The sequence below is a fragment of the Bactrocera dorsalis genome, chromosome 3, assembly GCF_023373825.1.
Source record: "Bactrocera dorsalis isolate Fly_Bdor chromosome 3, ASM2337382v1, whole genome shotgun sequence".
Lineage (NCBI taxonomy): Eukaryota > Metazoa > Arthropoda > Insecta > Diptera > Tephritidae > Bactrocera > Bactrocera dorsalis.
The window spans coordinates 90,223,298-90,248,344 of NC_064305.1; the positions used below are offsets into that span (position 1 = coordinate 90,223,298).

At 35.8% G+C, this 25,047-nt stretch overlaps 1 protein-coding gene across 1 annotated transcript in view; it reads left to right on the plus strand.

Moving 5' to 3' along the window:
• LOC105225447 (uncharacterized) overlaps positions 1-19,517 on the plus strand; it is a 34,830-nt gene extending 15,313 nt beyond the window's left edge. The window contains exons 2-4 of the mRNA XM_049452599.1: positions 13,862-14,273; positions 14,384-16,447; positions 17,876-19,517. Of these exons, the coding sequence (XP_049308556.1) occupies positions 13,923-14,273; positions 14,384-16,447; positions 17,876-18,430 (2,970 nt within the window). The 5' untranslated portion in view covers positions 13,862-13,922 and the 3' untranslated portion in view covers positions 18,431-19,517. The remainder of the gene's footprint in view (positions 1-13,861; positions 14,274-14,383; positions 16,448-17,875) is intronic.
• Positions 19,518-25,047: the final 5,530 nt, after the last annotated feature.

Genomic DNA, 25,047 nt, shown 5'->3' on the forward strand with positions numbered 1-25,047 from the left:
AGTTTTTGGTAAGTCGACTCGTTCTGAAATTATTGGAAGTCAAAGTTCAATCTTAAAGCGAAAAGATGGTTTTCAAATTTTGTATTTTTCTTAAATATTTTTTTTTTTGTTTTTAATTTTTTCTAATATTTATTTTTTAGTTTTTTTTTAATAAAAAAAAAAATTATATACTTTTTTAAATAATTTTTTTATGTACATATACATATTTTTTTCATATATTTTTTTTATATTTTTTTTATTACATATATTTTTTTTATATATTTTTTTATATATTTTTTTTTATATATTTTTTTTAAATTTTTTTAAACAACTTTGTTTTTTTTATGTTTTTAAATTTTTTTTTTTATTTTTTTTTTTTTTTTTTTTTTTTAAATTTTTTTTTTTAATATTATTTTTTTTTAATATTTTTTAAACTATTTTATTTTATTTTTATAATTTTTTTTAAATATATGGTTTTTTTTAATTTTTTAAACAATTTTGTTTTTTTTTTTTAATTTTTTAAATTGTTTTGTTTTTTTAAATTTTTATTTTTTTTATTTATTTTATATATTTTTTTTGAATTTTTTGAACAATTTTGTTTTTTTTAATGTTTTTAAATTTTTTGCTTTCAAATCTTTTTTTTAGATAATTTCTTTTAATATTTCTTTTTTAATGCCTTTTAAATTTGTTTTAATATTTTTTGAAACTAATTTTAAAGTATTTTTTTAAATATTTTTTAAATTATGTTGTTTTTCAATATTTTGCGATTTTGTACATTTTTTTAATTCTTTAAAATATTTTTTTATCTAAGAAAAAAGTCAAAATTTTTTGACTCATCCTAATGTATAGTTCTCAGTTGAGTTATGAACGCATTCGCCAGCTCAGCGCTCATTGTGCGCCACAGTTTGTTTTCATCAATTGTGTGGCGTTATTATTTTATTATTATTGCATTATTTCTTATGGAATTGTTTACAGTGAATTTTAAAAAAATATTATTGCCGCATATCCGGCAAAGCCATATTGAAGCGACAGGATTTTGCGACGTTTACGCTTGCGCTTAAGCGCTTTTTTACTCCCCAGTCATAAATACATACACATGTCCATATATATGAATGAATGTAGGGTATATGCCATAAGGCTGTGTAAGCACAGCGACGTGTGTGCGCAAAGCGATCAACCACATTCATCGAAACTATTTTATTTCCCTTTGACTCGCTCCACGGCATTTTCGTTTTGTTCACATTTTTCCCCGATTAATTGAGGAAACTCAATAATAAGTAGTATTGTGTTGAAACACGGGCGAAAAGCGAAAAATATTATGCGGGCCGACAGTTGCAAATTGCATGCCTGCGTGCGTGTGCGTGGCCTCTCGGTGTTGGGCGCGCGCATAAATTAATATATTACTCATACGCCCCGTCGCACGACCGCTTGCATGCCAGCACACGCCATATTCCAACACAATGGCAACGCGTGCAGTCGGTACTTTGCCGTGAGTTGCTGGCAGCGTGTGAATTTTGCATGCCACACATACCAACACACTCGCTCATGCTCCCACACACACACATGCAGCGGCGCTTAAACACTTTGCGGCACATAATATGAGCTGATTTCTGCGCGGGATCAACAAAATTAATGGGGTTTTCGACATGCTCTTGCGCTCGCACACAGCCACACATGCTCGTGCAGCATGTGTGTGGCGGCAGCGGTGGCGGGGGCAGTCGATTGATATTACTTTTGTACAACTGGTTGCCAGCGCAATAATCATTAAGCATAATAGAGCTGTAAATATTAATTGAAAAGTGGTAAAGCAGAAAGTAATACCTGCATGTGGCAGTGTGAGTCTGTGTGTGTGCGTGTCAATATTATTGTTGTTGTTGCTGCGATAAAACCTTGATTTTGCCGCCGCAAGTTTCTGCAGCAAACGCAACAACAACAGCATTTTCGCATTTCCCTTTTGCCATTTAATTTTTCTTCGATAATAAAATCCGTTATATAGCATTTTGGGCGCGCCGCATGTATTGGTATGTTGTTATGAGCTTCCTTGCAGCATGTGTGTTGTTTTTGCTTGCCACTGATGTTGCGTGTTTTTGTTGTTTTGTGTGATTGGCTGTGCCGAAATGTGTATGGGTGTGTGTAGTAGCCGCAAATATGTGTGGGGCACGTGCAACAAAAAACAACTGCTGTTAAAGCGTACAAAAACAACATGCACATGCACATACACACATACATATATACATATATAAATAAAAGCAGTTGTGCCAGTATTAGTGCGTTCGCTGCCTTATTTATGGTGCACGCTTCTGCTTTACCACGCGTTCGCCTATCTTATGTTGCGGCAGACACATCCGAATGCAAACAAACGCTTCGCGATTACACTGCACCGAGCACTGGCGCATTTCGGCTACAATTTAACACATGCCAATAGCAGTGTTGAAATCTTAATTAATCTTCCCGCGTGCATTGCTCGGTTGCCCGATGAAATGGCCCATTGACTTCATTGTTTCGATATGATTTACGCCGCTTGTGGTATTTTATGAGCGCCGCCTCTTCGTGTCTTTGCTCTCCGCTTATCCAGTACGAGTATGTTTATTGTAATTGTTGCATAAATTTAATTCAACATCCTTTGTTTTTGATTGCATCGCTCTCTTCAGCCAGCAGGGTGTAAAGACATTACAGCTAATTAGTTTATGGCTGAGGAAGCTGATTGTAGGTAGTGGTCCCTACTCAGCTGATATTATCAGATTTTGTGACAGCCCAAAAATAGGCGGTATAAAGTACTACTACTATATTAATTATTTAAAAGATTTATTAAAATATTTATAAGTATACCTAACCTAAATGAAATATTACTAATTGAAATATTAGTTTAAAAATTTTGCGGGTCGCACTTCCCCTTAACCTTGTTATAAGCCTCAAATATGTAGATTTTATATATTTAATTTATAATAAGGCGCTTAAGTTTTGAGAAAACAAGGAAACCACAATCAATTCACTTGATTTTTGATCACTTACAGCAAAATCCAGCTAAATCCAACCGATTTATTCGGTAATCGGTATTCGGTATTTGACGTTGGGTATTCGGTTTTAATATTGGGTACTTGATTTCAAGGGTTTACTTGATTTTTGATAAATTATAGGAAAATCCAGCTAAATCCAACCGATTTATTCGGTAATCGGTATTCGGTATTTGACGTTGGGTATTCGGTTTTAATATTGGGTACTTGATTTCAAGGGTTTACTTGATTTTTGATAAATTATAGGAAAAACCAGCTAAATCCAATCGAAATATTCGGTAATTGGTATCCGGTATTTCTCAACGGGTATTCGGTTTTAATATTGACTGTTTGATTTTTGATATGCGGTATTTGGTATTTGCTTTTCGGTAGTTAATTTTGTTACTTGGTATTTAGTATTTGATATTCGGTATTTAATACTGTGTTTGTCATAAGGCAACCGATTTTAATATTGGCTATTTGATCTTTGGTGGTATTCGGTATTTTATATTCGGTTTTCAGTATTTGATACTAGGTTTTTAATACTATGTTTGACATAAGGTAACTGGTTTTAATATTGTCTATTTGATTTTCGTTACTCGGTATTTGATATTCGGTAGTTAATATTGAAACTTTGTACTCGGTATTTAGTTTTTGGTATTACGTATTTAATGCTGGATGTTTAGTATTCGGTAACATAGAGTATTGGAATTTAATATTGGGCACTTAATTATTGATATTCGTTATTTGACATTCGGTATCCAATATTTCATATTTGGTATTTGGTTTTCGGCAGTTAATATTGGTACTTGTTACTCGGTATTTAGCATTTGGTATTAAATATTTAATACTGAGTGTTTGGTATTCGGTATTCGGTTTTTAATATTTGGTATTCGGTATTTGATAAACTTTTTGCTTCATAGCTTGTAGCCTGGTAGCTGCAGTATTAGTAGCAAATTGAAAAAATTCTTTTAAATAACCATATGGACCCTTGATCATCAACAGAGTAATAGCAATTAAAAGCACTAACACATTTTTTTTTTATATATTTCTATATTTTATTTTTAAGGATTCAGTTGAAATTTCCTACTGTTTATTGTGGAATCAAAAGTAAGAATGTTACTAAATAAGTTAATACTTCAATAACATAATAAACACACACTGATCCCACTAACACCGTAGCATACTTTTAGGCTGCATATTAGTGTTGAGTACATTGGCAGCTACTTTTACAGCTGAGTTAGGCCCGCAATATGTTTTAAATGTTTTTTCTATAATAAATATGTATTTATTTACAGCACACCTGAATTTTATTGGAAAAAAAAAATATTTTTGAATAAAATTCCAACATTGCTCGTTGTAACACAAATTTGCTGCACACATTCGCACAGAAATGCATACTAATGCCTGCCACTGTTGTGTGTGGTTGGTGAGATGAAAACCCCCCAACTCCCTACCTTTCATGCTCATTGACTAGTGCAGCACATGGAAAATATTTATGTTTTCAGAAAATTTGTATAAATTAAAGAGCGCACATGCTTAAGCAAGCACACACAAATATGCACAACAAAGTGCTCTTAAAAATACAACTCTGCATTGTATTGGTATTTGCTGTGTGTGGCTGAAGTATGAGTATGTCAGCAATTCGATTTGGTTGAATGCAAACTGCAACGAAATAAAAGAAAACAGCAATTTCCTACACAAACTCAGTAACAAAATAGATTTATCATATTTATTTGATTGGCGAAATAAAAGAAATCTTCGAAAATTGGTTGTTGCTGTTGTTATGCTTTCTTTGTTGAGGCAGATTGGCATATCTGGCGAGTAGAAATCGAATATTTTGATTTGTTTCGGTTTGCAGGCATTGAGATTGATTATAAAATAATGAAAAAAATTAAAATAAAATAAAAATCTTTAAGAACTTTTTTCTTTAATTAGCACTTGACAGTTGGCGTATATAAAACTGTACGTCTATACTTTTCATTAAAAAAACTGTTATAGTCTGTTGTCGTGAAAACCGTTGAAAAAAATTTAAAAATATCGGAAACGGAAATTGAAAAAAAAACTTAAAAAAACAGACGAAACAAACAAACGAAAATCCACTATTTGCACACGCACACACACCTGCCTGCGCCGTTAGTTTTTCACAGCGCGCCGCTGGCACACACCCTCTGCTTGTTTACTCGCTGCAATCAACTTTATTATCGTCGCATGTGACTCTTTGCACGCATTTACCGCTGCGTTAATAAATTAGCGCAAAAGATGGAAATGTGTTAGCAAAAAGCCGATGTCGCCGCCAGTGGCTTCGATATTTTCGCTCCCCCTCGCTAGTTGGCTGGTTGTTGGCAATATTTTGCGCTTCGACTGTCAATTAATAGCGAATGAGGCTTGACATTTTGGCCTATAAAAACAATAACAATTGCCCTTCCCAGAACTCATGCAGCAACCAACAGTGCCACATATCCACATAACGGTAAATCTATATTTTTTCCACCTGACAGTTGTACCCCATTTAGGGTTTGTACACATGTAAAGTAATTTGATTGCTTTTGGCGGCTTTTTATGTTAACGGTACATATGTCAACGGCACGTAACATTTCACTGTCTGCCTCAGCCAGCTTTATCTCTACGCACACATCGCGTATAAATAAATATATGCTTAATTTTTTCAATATGTTTTGAGCACTTTTGCAAAAACTTTTACCGTTTGTTTAAATTTTGTGTCCGTTCCGACTTGCTGCTGCCGAAAAATTAAGATATTGAATGAAAAATGCGCTGAAATGTCGGAAAAATGTTGATTGACTGTTGGCTGTGGTGCTGTCCTCACATTGGCACGTTAATTGTAACGGTACATTTGCAAAAAAAAATATTTTTTCTACGCAATTGAAGTCCGTTTAATTTTCCAAAAGATTCTGCTTAAATTTAAGGCTTCTCGAATAAATTTTTGTAGCTTTTCGGGTATAAAGAAATTTAGAATGAATTTATAATTGTGTGTAGTTTGTGTATTTGGTATTTGAATTGCGGTATTTGATATTCGATTTTTCGTAATGGTATTCGGTACAGCGTATTATTGATATTTTTAATCTGAATTCGGTATTTCGCATTCGGTTTTTGATTTTGATGTTAGGTACAGCGTATTTTATATTCGTTATTTTTACTCTGAATTCGGTATTAGGTATTCGGTATTCGGTTTTTGGTTTTGATGTTCGGTACAGCGTATTTGATATTCGATATTTTTACTCTGAATTCGGTTTTAGGTATTCGGTGTTTCATACTGAGTACTCGGTATTTCATATTTGATATTCGGTTTTTGGTATTGGAAAATTAGTACTTGTTATTTTACGCATTGTGTTTAATACAGAGTATTATTAGGTATTTAGTATTCGGTATTTGGTATTTAATACTTGTTATTCGGTTTTTAATATTCGGAATTTGGTATTTAATATTCACATTTTTTACTCGGTATTTAGTATTTGATATTTATTTTGTGGTATTCGGTTTTCGGTACTCGGTATATGATATTTAGTATTTAAAACTGGCTACTCGGTATTTAACATTGGGAATTTGGTATGTGATATTCGGTATTCAGTTTTTGGTATTTATACTGGGTATTCGGTGTTTAATATTTTAAATTTGGTATTTGATACTTGTTATCAGTATACAATTTTTATTTCGTATATGATTTGTGCTACTCAGTAAATTATATTTGGTATATAAAACAGGTTACTTGATAGCCGGTATTTAATACTTAATTTTCAGTTTTTCATATTCGATGTGTAATACTGGGTATTTAGTATCTGATATTCGGTATTTAATACTGCAAATTGATTATTCGGTATTTCATATTATATATTTGGTATTCGGTATTGGTATAAGAAATTCGGTTTTCAACATTTGGTATTCGGTTATAAATATTCGTTATTTTGTACTTGATATTTTGTATTCGGTAGTTGGTACCCGGTATTTCGTACCCGGTATTCGGTATTTAGTATTTAATAATTTAATTTCTTATTTAATAATAAGTTCAAATACTATTTTCTGTTGGAATTTCTTGTGGCATTTATAATTACTTTCCATCCAAAAAGTGAAAATTTCAATTGAAGCTCCTAATCATGAATGTAAATCTTTACAAATATTTCAGCGCAACTAAAGGCAAATTTATTAACTTAACACATATGAATATACATATGTACATGTATACATATATACAAATTGTTGTGCATAAAATTTAAATACTTTACCGTAATTCAATTTGTGGAATCTTACATAAAGTCGAAACTAAATCAATAAGAACAAATGTTTGCAGCAACACATATGTATGTACATACATACAATATACATACATATGTATGTATACCTGTATATATACCATTTTAAATGCATATATCTGTTGTAAATATATAGCTATGTGTATGTTTGTATATATGTGCATGTATGTTTGTTGATTAGTCGGCTGCTCACATTAGTTATGAAAATGTCTTATTAGATTCTGCCAAATTACATGAACCTGTCGAAAATTGTGTGTTAAGCCGCATTATGCCTAATCAAATATTAAACAAACAATAAAACAACAACTAAATTTACAAGCTGGCAATGCTCAGCCAAAGTGGCTTTGAGTTATGCACTTTTCACACACACACACGCATATATATGTATGCATATATGTACATATGTTTGTTGGCATTTTAAAGTGGCTTCAAGGAAACGCAGTTGAACTCTTGCGGTCGGCAGCTTAAATTCAAAATGAAATTAATTTCTCTCATTTCCACCGCATACACACACGCACACACAAGTAGCTCATATTACACAATAATTCCTGTTTATAAATATAAAGGCCGCCGCATGTGTTTCAAATGAAAATTAAATGCCTTCCAATACTTGGCGTTAATTCGATTTGTTACATTTGAAATAATTTTGTTTATTTAAAGTGAAATCAGTGAAATTCTGTTGTGAAATGTCGGTTGCCATTTAAATGCCAACTGAAAATAATTGTGACTTATACAAACATTAATATAAGAGGACAGCTCAGTTTAAATGCGAGTAATATGGTTGGGATATTGAAAACGAAAGCGGTTTGCCGCGATACAAGAGTTTTGTTTTAATTAAAATTTTGCTCAAACAATATTGTTTAAATCAATATCTAAAGTTTTTCCTATATAAAAAATTCTATTTTTTCTTTCCTTGCTTGATTTTCGTTTTCATTGAAAATTTAAAAATAATGATATTTGGTATTTTTTTTAATTTTTCACATTCCCCAACACTGAAATTTTTGCAAAAGAGCATATACTGATGGTTCTATCGCTCACATTTAACACGGTTTATTCTAAAACATAACCTACTTAGTAAGCATGCCTCGTCTATTTGCGCTTTAAGCTGCTTATAAGTAGTTGCTTTGCTGAGATTTTCACACAATTTCGCCACAGTGACTTTGCTGGAATTTGTTTGTCTTGCCGACATTTCAAAAATTCATTGAGTGCCTTTCGAATTTGCGGTAACTTAATACCCTACACACACACACACACTTATACGCTTACATTGGCATCCATCTGCATTACTGCCACAAAAGTGCTTGTAGACAAGTGCAGTCAAATAAATAAATGCATACATATTTACAGCGTTTATATTTCATATATTTTACGTCAGTGTTTACAAGATTATGCGAGTGCTGGTCTGCATGTGTGTGCGTGTGTTGAATATAGATTTGATTTGCAGAAGTTATGAAATGGCAGCAGCTTGTCGATTTTTGGCGCTGCTCATGCATACACTTTGCATTCTACCAAATATACATTATGTACATAGAACAGAAAATGTTACGTATACGCCGTGTTGCACTTAAATCTTGCTTTGCTGATTTTATGTATTCTTTGACAATAAAGCAGTTCTTAATTATTGCAATTTGTGTTAAATAAGCATTGAATTGCAGGTTTTAGGAAAGGAAAATTTACCGTTAGATGTAAACAAATTTACTGAGATAACAATTTTAAAATTTTATATTAAAAAAAAGTATTACAGTTATAAAAATTTATAGTTAAAAAAATTAACAGTTATACAAAAATACAGTTAGATATTAAAATAATTTAGAGAAAAAAAAAATTTAACAAAATAAAAATTAAAATTAATTAATTAAATTTAATTTAAAATTAAAATAGACAAATTTATAAAAAATTCACCATTGTATATTAAACTAACTTACAGTTAAAAAAATTTTAAATTATAGAATAAACAAAAGAGTTATAAAAAACTTAAAAATTATAAAAGTTTTGAAAAAATGTACAGTAAGATTTAAAAACTACTTAGAGTTCTACAAAATTTAGATACAAGACATTTTTGAGTTAAAAAAAATTAAAAGTAAAAAAAAAATTGCAGTTTTAAAAATTATATGAAAAAAGTAAAAAAAAATACAGTTAGATATAAAAACTATTTACAGTTATAAAAATTTATTTTTGAGTCGAAGAAGTTCAAGTTTAAAAAAAGTTAAAAAAAAATTTAAAACTTACAGTTAGATATAAAATATTTACTCTTATAAAAACATTAAAGTTTTATACTAAATAATTAGTTACAAAAAATTTTGAGTTAAAAACAGGTGATTAAAAATTTGATGTTCTAAAAATTTATATTACGAAACAAAAACAATTTACAGATATACATAAAAAATTTACAATTACGTGATAAAAAAATTGGAAAAATGTTATTTTTAAAGCAACACATATTGCTGCTCACTTTTATTATATTTATAGCTTTGACACTCTCATGAAAAAACAACAACAACTGAACTGTGCAAATTTAGTTGTCATTGGATTTAAGCTCGGAGCACATATGCACAGTAGCATGCTTGTGAGCCACTGCAATCGCTCGAAAATATTTATTAAATAAATTTTATACACACACACCTACACACAAACACATGCAGTGACTTATGCCATAAGGCCTAAAGCGAAATTATGTTTCAACGCATTGACATTTTCCTTTTACACACGCTGACCGACATTGATTTCGTTTTTAAATATGAAACATTTTCATATTTGCAAACAACAAATAAGCAAGCGCCACATGTACATGCATTAGCTGGAGCAAAAAGCTTTAGCGTTGACCTCCGATACTTTGTGTGTGTGTGTGTGTGTGTGTGTGTGAGTGCACGCGCGACCTTTGCGTGTTCGCACAAAAGACTAATAAAAGTCCATATAAACACTGGCGCATTGTTCATTGATTACGCTTAATGCTTTTACTGTATAGCGCGTGCAATGCTCGCTGCTTTTTGCTTATTGCTTACACTTTAAAATAATTTTATTATTTATTCATATATTATAAAAGGGACAAAAATGCCAGCGTAAAAGCGGAAATTTAATTTTTTCTTGCGGAAATTAAAATTGTGTCATATTTCAATATGGCAACAATCAGCGTATACTTGTTGTTGTTGTACACAAATACACAGAATCATTGTTATTTGTGTTGCTCTATTTCGCCTTTGTGCGGCTGTGTGCATGTGAATGTGTGTGCCTTTATGGCAGCCAACCTTTTAAAATCGCGTGTGTGTGTGCCATGGCGTATACGTAACACAGTAGTAACTGACACACTATTTGCCTTGTAGGACATTTTTGTGTTTATGGTTTTATATATAATTTTGTTTTTAAATACAAATTTTGGGATCGTAATGTTTTATTATAAAAAATGTATTTTTTACGAGTCACTCTTTTCAATATTGTTAATAAATATATTTTATCTTCATTATAACATCCGAAATCGCTTTATTTCTAACTGCTCCAGTAACTGGTCGCCATCGCACCAGTCCATCTTCGTGCAATTGTGTCCGCTTGCGTCCAACTATCCTTTCGCTGCTTCCATTTTTTCCTCGAAGCAAGTGGGAATTATTTGTACGTGTGTAATGGTTGTGCACATAAACCGTTGTTTGTTTATGCGGTTATGCATTGTTGCATTGTTACATTGCTACATTCAATGTTGCTTAAAATATATTACAAATTAAAAAGTATATTGAATGCACACGTGTTGTGCGGAGGGGGAGAGCGGGCGATGGGCGAAAAAAGCGCTTAAACTCTTTGCCCATATCCTTGGTAAATAAAATACGATGCAATGCATAAATATGTGTATAATATAATAAAATTGATATTGTGATTGTTGGATTGTTTGCTGTGCAGTTTCTTTTTCATCGGAAACTTTTATATTTCTGTAGCTTAAATGAAATGTATACAAAGCTAAGGAAGTGAGGGAAATTGAAATTATTAAATTGTTAAATGGACAATTTAATGTTGCATAGACATAGTTAGGATTTTAACACGTATTTTAAATTTAAAGTTATTGCCTTTTTATTTTTAAGTAATAAAATATCGAAAAATAGTGAAATACGAACAAGCGGCATCGCATAAAAATAATTTCCAATTAGAAGCGTTTTAAAGTCTTTTCGTAAAGTAGTCTTTAAGCGTTTGATTATTATCTATTTTCTTTAAAGTTCAAAACAGGTGGCAACTATTAAACAAAAAATATTTCCAAGGCATTTTTAGTTTGATATTTTTAAAGAAATATAGAATTTTAGAAATAAAATTATGTAAAAATTTTGAATAGGTGGCAACTCTCCAAATAAAAATCTTCATATAGCACATTTAGTTTGCTATTTTTTAAGAAATATTAAGTTTTATAAATAAAATTAGTAAAAAATTAAAACAGGTGGCCACACTTCAAATAAAAAATTTTCATAAATTATATGTATTTAGTCTGATACTTTAATGAAATATTAAATAAAAAAACATACCTAAAAATTTAAAAAATAAAATGAAAATATTTTTCGAAAAATATATAATTTTACAAATAAAAATTTGGGGCGGGTGGCTACTATTTGCACAAAAAATATTTGAACGGTATATATATATTATATTTATTTAATAAGAAATATTACATTTTTTAATAAATAAATTATATTTAAGTTACATATAAAAAATTGAAATAGGTGGCAACTCTTTCCAAAAAAAATGTACATATTTCTAAAGCAAATTTTGTTTGCTGATATTAATTTTTTCACAAATGAAATTATTTAAAAATTTAACACAGGTGGCAACTCTTTACACAAAAGTATTCGTACCACATAATTGTTTTGATGTTATTAAAGCACACTTACTTTGACATCTTTAATACATATGTATATTATATATTATTTTATAAATAAAATTAAGTAAATAACTAGTACAGGTGGCAACTCTTTACACAAAAAATTTGAAACATTATTAATTTGATATTTATAAATAAATAGTAAATTACAAAAAAAAATGAAGTAAAAATTTAAAATAGGTGGCAGCCATCTGAACAAATTTTAAAGTTTTTCTGAAACCTCTGCGATTTGTTATCATTTTTAAACTATTTTTTGTTGTCTAATTTTAATTTGAAATGTATTAATTTTGACAAATTTCTCAATAATGACTATTATTACTCAACTCATAACTTACTCACCCTCCAAAAAGTTCAAAGTACGAAAGTACTGACCAGTCATATTTTCTAACAACGGCCGGTTTTGTAGCACGCACATTTACTCGTCACGTTGCCAACAATCAACAAAAAGCAGCAGCACACTGCACTTATAATAAGCACACTCCAGCTCTAACTCTGTACTCGGGAATACGGTTATAAACCACCGCTAGAAGTCAAGCACCTGAGTTGACCCATTTCAACTGCTCATAAATGGCAGCAATCAATGTGCGATTCCTAATGCATAATAGCACACACATACACACATTCACACACACAAACAAATACTGCTCTTCCATGCCGCGCCGTGCTGCCGCAGTCGTTTGTGGTTGTGTCGACACACCTATTGCTCGCCCAGTGGCTTCCCTCCATTTCCGCCTCATGCAATGCATGCGAAACGGTGCATAGTGGAAACCAATAAAATGCCAATTTTTGCAGTAATTCTCGTTAAATAAGTTCGATTGCTCTGGCTGTTGACGTTTGCGCTATCGTTGTGTGTGTGTTGTGTGCCTATGTGGGTGTGTGCCTGTGTGAGTGCCCCGTTACCTGGAATCGAAGTTAAGTGCAGTACAGTGTTGTGGAGTACTTGTAAAACTGTTGCAACATCAGAAGTGTAACTGTAAGTTATAACAGGGAATGTATGTGTGTGTGTATGTGCGTAGTTGTTACGGTCATTCAGGTGGAACGAGAGTATTTGTACTTGTAAATGCACTCAGGGCACGGGTTTGCTTGTGTATTACGAATGCGCTTATAAGTACTTCTACAAATAACGGTATATTTGCACATTTAATTGCAAGCTCCGTTATACGTAGTTATACATAGATATACAAGTAAATTCATATAGGGGGAGCCAATTTTATGCTAACTGTTGAACGTGTATACAGTACCAAAAATCAATATTAAAATTATTGCTTGAAAATGTTTGTGTTTTAGTTTCACTAAAAATTTTAATTATAATTTCATTTTAGTTTTAATTTTAATTTTAATTTCAATTTGGCTTTCAATATTAATTTTAATTTTATTTAATTTTATTTTTAATTCTAATTCTAATTTTAATTTAATTTTAATTTTAATTTTAGTTTTAATTTTGATTTTGATTTTAATTTTAATTTTAATTTTAATTTTAATTTAATTTAATTTTAATTTTAAATTAATTTTAATTTTAATTATAATTTTGAATTAATTTTAATTTTCATTTAAGGTTTATTTTTATTTTTAATTTTAATTTTATTTTTATTTTAATTATTTTAATTTTATTTTGACTTAGCTTAGACCAGAACCACACATTCCCGTTAAGATGTGCTTTTTACTACTTCTTAGTTATTCTAAAACTTTGTACGCATTAATTACTCCACCTGTAAATTCCCAAATTAAGTTATTAGGTTCATACTAAACCTTCTTTACTTACTTGCTTACAGATCACTTCCATTAACGAATTCTCCTGCTCAGAGTTATCACAAACCAACAAAGAGAAAAGCAATGGCTTTCCAACGCAGCTACAGCAAAGTGTGGTGGGGCTCCGATAATCAACAGTTACCCTCCTCTTTGGCGCTGTCCTCAGCGGCGGGTGGCGCATCCTCTATCGGCGACGGCAGCAGTTTCACAAGTGGCGGTTTCTACTACGGCTCTTACTTCACACAAAAGACGCAACAACTGAATGCGCAGCGTACGCATTACAACAACCACAGTGGCGGATATCATTCGCTGGATTCGGGCAGCTTTCGTTCGCACGTGGGCAATTTGTCGCGTATACAGGAAGTCGATGACGAGCACAACAACTCGAAGTTGTCGTGGGGCAAGCGTGACAGTCCCGGCAGTCTACGCAGTCAGGTGAGTGATATTACATCATAAGATGACAGTCATCGTATATAATTCTCTTGTAGTCCACATTGCATTGTTACTAATCAGCATAAATTTCAATGTTTCGCGTATATTTGCAGGACTCGGGTTTCTCGGACAATGACGAGTCGCACAGCGGACGCAGTCTCGGCGGACGTTCGTCGAAACCCTCCTCACCGAGCGCCAAATCGACGGGCAGCGCACGCAGTGCGGCTAGTTCGCCGAGTTCAGTGCGCTCCGTGGCGGTTGAGACGCCACCCACAGTTATCCGACGCGTAGGCAAATCGGAATTCTATTCACCGCTGGTGAACGTATCGCGTCGTATATCATTTCCCGGTTCACCTGCCACAACGGCCGCGCTGGATGCCGCCTTAGCCGCGAAGCAGGACTCAACGTCACATTTGCCGAAATGCTTGACTTCTGATGAGCTGTTGATGGACGAGGCCGTGAGTGCTGCGAAGAAATTGAATTTCGACGATGCTAATGCGAGCGGTGGACTGGCCGTTGCTGGACCGCAACAAGCGCAACAACAGCAACCGAAACGACGACGCCGTATCATACGTCAGCCCACGAAACCCATGTCGCCCACAAAGCGCCGCACCTTAGTCGAGGAAACAGATAATAGTGATGAGGAGCGCGATGCCGGCAGCGCGGTGAATTCATTTGATGAGCTTGATCGTTCAGCGGAACATAATCGCTCACGTACGCGTTTGCATGTTGTGCCAGATTACAACAATGAAACTGTCTATCTTGGTGTGGCTGCCACAACTCCCACCACAAAGCCGTACAACAATGAAACGGTGGTGCTGGGCGCCGGTGGTGAAATTACGAGCGCCACTAGTGAAGATAACAACAACAATACGCTAAAGTACGAAGCGCTTGATATGGACGACACGTTATCGCCACTGAAAGAAACCGAACAGCGCTTTTTGGCAAGCACGAGCACACCGAAAGCCGCACAAGGCAGTAGTGTGAAGCCGTGGACGCAGATGTCTTTCCGCCATGTCACACATGAGTATGATAATCCATTGTTAAACGGGCATGCACCGGATCTGCAGCACTGGTTGCATGACTTGCGCTCATCATATGAACACGAAGTGATGTCTACACTACAGACCAAGTCTATAGCGCAGGAAGCCTTCAAGAATCTGACGATAACGACGAATACCGTGGCGAAATTGATACGACAGTTGCAGCAACGCGCTCTTTCCATGCAATCGGACTTCGAGCGTGTGGAGCGCATATTGTCCGGCGCGCAGGAGGCCACACTACACGAGGCGCTCTCGGGCGCTGAACAGTTGGTGGAGAACGTCGCAGAGTTTACACAGGTGCTCGAGCGACGCGCTGTCTTCTTCAATGAGTCGCGCGCCGATCGCAAGCGTTATGACGAAAATATTCAGCAGATACGCATAATAACAAAGGACACACGCTATTCAATCGAGCGCCAACACTACATCAATCTAGAGTCGCTGCTAGATGATGTGCACGTGCTGAAGCGCTATCTGCTGATTAGTCTTCGGCAGCTGTTCGAGAAAATGGTGCGCGTTATCGTACAAAGCGTCGAACAGGGTCACTGCGATCTCATGCTGCGCGCCAACATCAACATGATTGCGACGCTTATGAACATCGATTACGAGGGCTTCGCTTCGCTCACCGACGCGTTCGTGCAGAGCGAAGCCGTGCGCGCCCTATTCATCGTCTGCCTCGAGAATAAGCTGTCGTCAGTGCGCGCGCAAGCTTTGCGTGCACTTGCTACAGTTTGCTGCTCACCAGCGGCGATTGCGCAGCTGGGCGCTTGTGGTGGCATCGAAATCGTGCGCGACATCATACAAGTGCCGGGTAAAGAGCGCAAAGGCGAATTTAAGCGCGGCGATATTGAGCGCCGCGAAGCGGTATCACTACTGACGCAAATCACTGCTGCTTGGCATGGCCCGGAGCATCGTGTTGATGGCTTGAAGGCGTGTGCAGAGATCATAGTGGAGGGGCTGACGCAGTTGATAACTGACACTGCATGCGCGCAGACGCTGCTCTTATGTGCAGCCGCTTTGAATAATCTGAGTCGCATAGAGGTGACGTCACACTACTCGATAATGTCAAACGAGGCAATCTTCAAATTGATCGAGGTGGTGCAGGCGCGTGGCGAAGAGGCGTCTATTTTTCTTTACGTAAGTACATAATAACCAAAGTCTCTTTATGTGTGTGTGTATGTGTTCTAAGAGAAAAGGTTAAGTTGTTTCTGAAATTGTTGGTTGGAAATGCAACATTATGAATACTTGAAAGGAGATTGGATTGCTATTCAGATTGGATCTCTATCCAGATTAGGTTTCATACGATGTTTTCAAATGAGAAAAGTTTCTATCTGGTAAGAAACGCTACTTTAGAATTTGAGTTGTTCATTTCTTCTTCTTAGAGTTCAGCAATCTTCTAGGAGAATAAATGTTAAGGAAAGTATGAGTAAGAAATATGCAAAATGGAGAGAAGAAGATACTAAGAGTTAACCTGGGAGTGCAGTAGTAGAGTTCTTACGTTACATAGAAGGGTATTCTTCATTCCCATTAGAAAGAAATATTTGACATTCAATTGACAATTTGAAAAATAAATACCCATTCTAAATCTCCTTTCCTAACTGTCCTAACTCCGGTAGCACGAAGTGACATATAAAAAACCCAATTCAACAGGACAAGCCATCATATATTATCTGCAGAAAGAACACAAGTTCAAAGAAAAAAAAAACAAAAACAGCAAGAAAAATCAATTTTATATTAGAATGTGTATTTTATGAGCCTCTGAAGTGACGTTGGTAGGGTTGTTGAGCATGCGGCCCAAATGCCATAAGAAGGCGAGTAGTGTGAGATCTGAATGAGAAATGGCATACAAGAAGGAACTAAAAATCTCGTAAATCGACCAACACACCGAGCCAACTGTGCTGTGTGGGGACATTGAACTGACGAATGACATGAATCGATGCCGAGCCGTTTTAAGGATTTGAGGGGTACTGCTGTAGGCTGCGCCGGATGGCCGCTGGAGTATATAAATCACTCAGTCGATCGCTACTAAAAAGCAATTTCTAATTTTATTGAAAGCTTTTCAAGTAACATTCGCTCAAATGGTATATTAAAGTGGCTGTTGGATGAAGAGAGCAACGAAAAGCAGACGGCTGCAGGGTGAGAGATGAGAAGACACACTTAGCTACCATGGCAGGGATTCCAAATGACAAAATGCTTAAGCTTCGTGCCGACGCCTATGAGCATTAAAGCAGTTTGGTGGTTGGCGGCAGCTACTTCCGGTTGCCAAATGTGTGCGGGGAGGAGAGCGGAGCTGTTGAAATTTATTCCCAAATTTGTAAAGCAATTTTTCTCTTTTCTGCTGCTTTTAGAGTAAAATGTATTGCTCATTTTGCTTTGTGGCACAACCTAATTCTTCACTTTCAATGTTTCTGTGGTAGAGGAAGCTCCTTGTCTTTTGTGCGTGCGTTTGTGAAAGCTTATGCCTATTCAATTGCCTTGAGGCACATTCATTTTAGAATATTAGCAATCAAATTTCAACTTATTCTAATACGTTGCATCATGTCTTCTTCTTCTTCTACATTGCAGGAACAAATCGTTGCGATGTTGCACAATATGTCGATGAACAAGAAGTGCCACAGTCACTTGGCCAATGGCAGCATCATAAATTTCATCACGTGCGCATACCAAACGGAATTCTACAAGTGCTACGAATCGCGCGCCGAAAGCGATGCACAGCGCCGCACTATCAAAGCGATTCTGCACACGCTGACACACTTGGTGCACGAGTCCAGTCTGGGCATTGAACTGCTGGAGCAGCATCGCGTGCCCGCCTTCTTCCGACAGGCGCTGTCAATTGGCAACGCTGGTGGTGGTGGTGGCGCTGGTGCTGGTATGGAGGTATGGTCCCTGGACGGTAGCCATGGCAGAGACATTTCGGCATTGGCGCGCCAATTGCTGCAGGCGCAAAAACAGGAGCAAACTGCCGCGCAGGTCGGCTGTGATGGTGCGCTGACTACTGCTACTGGAAGTGGTGCTGGCGCACAAGCGATGGCGGGCGCAGTTGGCGGTAGCGGTAACGGCAGTGGCAGTGGCAGAGGCAATTTCAAATTCAATTTGACGCGTCAGGAGAGTTTCGTCTGAGTGGCTGTTCGGGTGGCATGCAACTCAGCTGCAAATGTCTGTTGCGCGTTGAGCGCCTTGGGTCATTAGGCCGCTGCAGTCGTCGGCGCTTAGGTCAGTCAGCTGCTAGTCCCTTAAATAAAATTACCGCTTGTTTTCGCTCGCCTCAGACTTACTTAGCAGCCAGTCGCGCTTGTGGCGTCATGTATGCGGCCGCCGCGTCGCTGACGTGAGGCGCGTTCAGGCATAAAAAAGAACTGCTGCTGACGCTGGCAGTGTAAACGAGTTTTTGCCACTTTTACTTGCTAAAAGTGCGCGCAAAGACTCTTTAAGAATTTGAAAAATAAAATTGATATTTTTTTAAGTATGTATATGTGTATTGTTTATTTGAAAGTAAATGTATGCATATATTACTTTATAATTTTATTTTTGTTGTGCGCGTCGAAAAGTGCGCTTTTGAGCGACTAATGTTGTAAATAAATTAATTTGTAAAAATGTTTATATGTAAATTAGCATAATTTTTTTATTAATTAAAAATTAAAAAAAAAAATAAAAATTAAATGTAAACTAGTTAGCTTGTATGTGTGTATGTATGTAGTGCGCTAATGATTTACGCGTGATTTTGAAAACATGCCATAATTCGCGCATTGCTTTTTGACAGCGCTTGTAATTAAATTAATTATGTACAAACCATTTGCACATCGAATGTGCGAACTCAACGGAGTAACGTAGTCAGTTATGTGCCAAAAATCGTTAAAATTTATGTGTGTCGCTGTGTGACCGATATTATCACTGTAGAATAGCAACGAGTGTGCGTGTGTTGGTATTAATTGCGTGTGAGCCGTCTTTTTTGCTGCTTGCTGCTCTCGCTTTATAAATCACAAATGACACGCCATAATTTTGCTACTCAAAAAATGTAATATATTTATGTTTATATGTTTATATATTTGTACATAATATTTATAGTGTCGCTTTTTATGCAGACAAATTTATTAATAATTAATTCACGAATTTTATTCACAAGCAATTAAGTTTTTTCGTACTGTTTTCCCTTTTTTCTCATTATTATTGAAAGAATGTAATAAAAAAGCAATTCAAATACAAATTATGAGTCAGTGCGGTGTTTCAATATTTTTGAGGTAAATAATTCACGTAAGTAAGCGAAAACTCACAGCAGTTGAGTGCTTTACTAGCACTCAGTGGATTGTGGGTTCAAATCACAGACAAAATACTAGGTTAGGTTAGGTTAGTCTGGTAGACTAATGAGCCATGCATAGCCTGGTTTTGTCTAATGTGATATTAGATAAAGTTCTGTTACGAAGTCTGTGAGGTGTGGTTAACCTTTAGAATGTCTGCGTTTGACGAGAATTTCAACAGACTCTGGTCGTGTAACGTGGGGCTTTCGAAATTCTTGAAGCGTAGGGCCAGAGCTTTGCTCTTTACATTTCCTGCAATCTTCTCGACTGTCAGCAAAAGCCTCTCCAGCCCATATCGAATGTAAATATAGTATTCTAATGTACTCCATGACTCGTAGTCGTAGACAAAACATTTTAAAGAGATTTGCTGTTTATCTGCATATCCTTTATTGAGACTAACAGTCAAAAGCGTTGTTGTCACTCCTAGGTGCTTTCTTAATTTCCGAAAAGACTAGTACTATCAGACGTCGGCACTTAGTCGATTTGTGGTTGCTGAGTTGAAATATTAGCGTTCGAATTCGTTTGCACTCAGCAGGCCAGACGTGTACGGAGTAGAAAAGTAGGTCTACACGTTGGCAAAATCCCTCGTGTGCGTGTGTGTAGGTGCTAGACTTACGCACATATGTATATGGAAGGGTTATTTGCATGCGCGTGTGGCTGTGACTAATGGCTGCAGTGCGCCAAATGGGCACCACATCATTTTGGATTGCACACATTGGCATAAAATACGCAGTCAGTTTGGAGGCGGGGACGGAAAGGAGCTTTTTAGAAGCAAAAAAATCAAACGTTTGCAAATTTCTCTTATATAACGTGTTTTGAAGAAATTTAATGTGAGTGAAAGCGGCAAATTCACAGAAGGCGGTGCACACACACAATTACATTTGGTTAGTGAAAGTAAACTCGGTCAGTGAAAATGCCCAAATAAAGGACAATTTGTGCCATTAAACGAGATAAATCGAGAATTTATTCAAATCGAACTGAAGTTCACCTCGCGAGAAAGTTGCTAAGAGCATGTGAATTTCGAAAAATGCTCCGTTAATAAAAATATCATTAATAATAAAAACGGTTAGTGAAAGAGTATCAAAATGATTTCCAAAAGGGGGTTCAAATATTTACCAAAAAAAGGCCAAAAGCAGCTCACAACCGTCCTGAAATAGCCTGACGAAACATAAAAGAGTGAAACTCTCAAACAAGTTATCACAGAAGTTACTCAAAAAGTAAATTCACTGCACTCATACTATATATCTTGCATCAAATAACATCGTGTTCACCAAAAGTGGAAATCTATTAAATTATTTAAGAAAAAATAATATTTTTAACACAACTCACTTTCAATGAACAATGACTGTTATTTTATTAATAAATATGTGTTACAGTTAAACATACAGTTATTTTATCGATTAATAACAGCCAATAAATAAAATATGGACCAGTGTAGATTAGCAGAAGCAGATTGAAGCAAAAAATTAGAATAATAAAAAATATAAAAAATTAACGATTAAAGTTATAGGTTTTATATGGCAAATAATAATAGAATTTCGTACATATGTATGCATGTATGTAATAATGCTGCAATCAGACTAAATAATCGGCTTAGTGACGAGTTTAAATAACAGTATGTACGTAGCGGAATATAAATGCGAAAGTAAATGACAGAAACATATGCAAATAACAAGTAATTTCAAAGTCCCCTTCGCCTTTTTTATTGAAACTAGTTCCCTTCACGACTGATTTATAGTTTAAAGTGCCCTTCAAACTTTTAGTTACCATTTTTATACTTTGCCAACATTTTGCTACAGACCACGTTTAAACTTAGCATATCAAATCTTGATGGTTGGTTTTTCTTTCAAAAAGATAATGGTCCTATACATGGTGGAAGTGATTGCTAATATGAGTTAGTCTTACTCCATTGACTAGGAAAGCCTAATTTTCCTCTTTGCGATATGCTATGTACAACTGTATACTTTTCCATAACAGTTGTCTTATGCCCCTTTGACATTATACTATATAAATATTTAGTGATATCCAACTAGTGTCTATTTCTCTCGCTGAATGGAGGAAAGTCTTTGTGGACTTATTCGTTCCAACACACAGGCGACCTCGCGTTAATTCTTTTACCATCACCGAGTCAACGTAGATGCTGATTTCAGAGAGTTCTTATTCTGATAAAGCTGAGGATATTGCATTAATTGTCTGAAACTACCTTGATTAAGTCCAATCAGTTCATTGATGATGGAATTAATTATTGTTCATAATTACTGAATATTTCTGAGACCATGATATTTACTACGGTTTGTAGGAACAGCTACTCAAAGGGATATCACTAAAGCCCGCTATCCTTCAGCAGTTGCCCAAGAGATTGCTTGCAACTGTAATTGCATTTAGTTAAAGATTAGAGAACAGTTCGGAAAGAGATTCGTTTCGTTTCTTCCTCTTACTCATAAAGTTTTTCAATATTCTAGTAACCCAGTGGAAAGATAGCAATCAATCTTTTGTGGTTACAGATTTTGAGCTCCTACAATATTCCCCCATATTGAAAGCCCCCAACACGTTATTAGCTCTTCAAATATGTTAGATGACTCATTTGTTCCCAGGGTAATTTGACATGAATCACCTTAATCAACGCATGAATATTAAACCAACACCCTCAAGGAAAGCCTCTTCACTTGTTAAAATATTAAAGTACTTTACAAGCTGCAGATCCAAAAGTTTTTTACAGGCATATTTACACACATATACTGCTGTATTTGAAATCTACTCTCGTCTAGTTTAAAAACACATTAAACTCCCTTCCGTCCTCTCACTACTCAAGTGAGCGTGAATTAAAAAGTCGTAAGCTCTTAAAAACTAGAAAATAATAACAGCAATCAAAGCAGGTGGGTAAGCTTCTACAACTTAATATCGTAGTCATTTGGCTATGTCCTTCCATATTTTAGAAATTATGAAAAAAACATTTAAATGTCTTTAGACAAACGACGGCTGTCAGAATGCAAAAACACACTGCGCCATTTGCTTGTTTGCTCTTGAAACATGAAACATGATTTGCCTTGCATAACCTGTCAAATTCGTACCACAGCGAAATCCCAACGCCCCTTCCAGCTGGCATTTCATTAATCATGCACTGTGCCCATGTGCCGTTTTCATTAATTTCCACTGCACGGTCTTGACTTTCGGTAATTGTAATTCTTGACATCAATTCGCCATGACCACCTGTGGTCCTTGCCCAAGGCAAAAACTTCAAAAGGGCCACAGCGAAAAAAGACGAAACAAAAAACGAAAATAAAACTGTACCATTGCTCGGGAAAAGTTAACTCACACGAAATGTGTTACACTGTCCAGCCGATTTTGGGTGTAGAAAGAGAAAAAGTGCAAAAGTACGAAGTGGGGAATAGAAACGAGACAAACGGTTGGATGCACGCAGTCAACATATGTATGTGTCGTATTTATATAATGAGAGCGCACAAGCCGAGATCCGACAACATTCGGAGAGTTGTGTGTCATATTCAAATAAAATCATTTGGTTAACCACTACCGGCAACTGCTGCCTACTATACGCCACAGTCTTTCGTCAAATCGCAGGGTTCTACTACCAATTCCATCGATTAAATGGTAGGTAGGTACTTAGATATGTCGAAGGTATTAAACGCAATACCCACAATTCAACATTCTCAGGGATTGCCGATAATCCTTATTAAGTTCAGAAAAATCTTATTAACCTTCCGTTCCGTCGACCCTCTAATGGTATTTAAACTTTCAAATATTAGAAATCAAAGCTTGGTGCTTGGTGATATCATAAAATTAGAACTCTTTTAATTCGAACATATGGCCAATAAAAATTTGCTCAGGAGTGTAATTTCTATTTCCATCAGTTCAGTTTGACATCTGAAGGCGTGAGCTCCCAAGAGTTTAAGTCGTGATCTCGCTAACTCGGGACAATCAAGAAGGAAGTGCTGAGATATTTCTATAAAGCCCCTGCAGCTGGCGTCGGATTAGATATCCAATCTTACAGCATGGACGCCGATATGGCAGTGACCAGTTAGAACCACTACAGATAGCTTACAATCGATTTTGAGTCAAAATGATCTTGCGGTAATGAAACCAGCTATCCAGTAGTAGAAAACGAGAGAAGAGGAAAGAACCGACACGTTCCCACTCTACTGACAGATGTCCTGAGATTTCGCTGTGGCCTGGTACCCGTACTAGTGTTATCACAAAGTCACTCGCTGGTATTGGTAACGAGATTAGGGATTCCTTAACCATTCTAGATCGCACGGTTAGATTGGATAGTCACTTCTTTGCAGAAGCTACTCTTGATAGCAGCAACCTCGGCTTGAAAAACCCTGCAATAGTCAGGAAGTCTGAAACGGAAGTTGATAAGGAACTAGCAGCTTTTGACTTGTTCAATTAATGACTTCCGAAATCGATGGATTCATTTACCACGCCATCTGTCTAGTTGCAGCTTAGCATGTGCTCAAAAACATTAAAGTAAGTCCACAAATTCCTTTCCAGAAGTCCAAAGCGATGCACCCTTAAATGCCGTACATCACAAGTATTTGTTTGCAACCCAATTACTCGCTTGCTGGTCGGCGCTAAAGAGGTCGTGCTTTCATTTTCGTTCATTTTGCGAATGTCACGTCCGTCATCAGCGGCTGCATCAGCTGTGACCCATCAACGCGTGTTACTCACACATGCAACCGCACAAAATCATATCTCGCTTGACCTTCACACGCCCCCTGCCGGCTTCCGCACCCCGCACCAATTGTTGGACTATGTGTATGTACTTTACTTTTAATTTCCTCGGCGAGCAATTCGGAGCAAATAATGCAAAACAAAAACAGTGGCCGTCGGCTGTGGGCTCATGTGCTCGGTTCTTTTCTGCTTATTTCATATGTCACATTTTTGTTGCCTTTTGCTTGAGTTACTGCACCACTTAAAACTACATTTGGTTGGCGACGACAAAACGGTTCGTAGGTCATATGGGGTACCAGGCTCGAGGCATGGTCGGCTGTACGTTTGAAAAGGGTTTTTATGTTGTAGACGGCATTGCATGTGGAAAGATGGCTTTTGGTGCTTTGTAAACTTTGCTCGATTGTGTTGGCAGTCATTTTTTGAAAGAGTTTACACACCAGTCTGAAGGCATTTTCAGACAAAAATTCAGTTCATTTGATCACTTCAAGGTATGCTATTTTCTGTTTTGAGACCTTCTAACTTGAGTGTCGGAAAACTTCATTATTAAAGAGATAACAGGAGCTTAGAAGCTATCAGTCCTATTAGGTTGTCCTGCGTTAAACTCTAGGCACCAAGCGTGAGTAGCTTCTCCGCGGTTGGTGAGTTTCTTTATTCTAAAATTTTACAAGTATCTTCAATCTGCAGTATTATCCATTTCGGCATTTTTCTAAACTTGTATTTGTACTCCATTTCGAAAGTAAGGTGATAGTATTT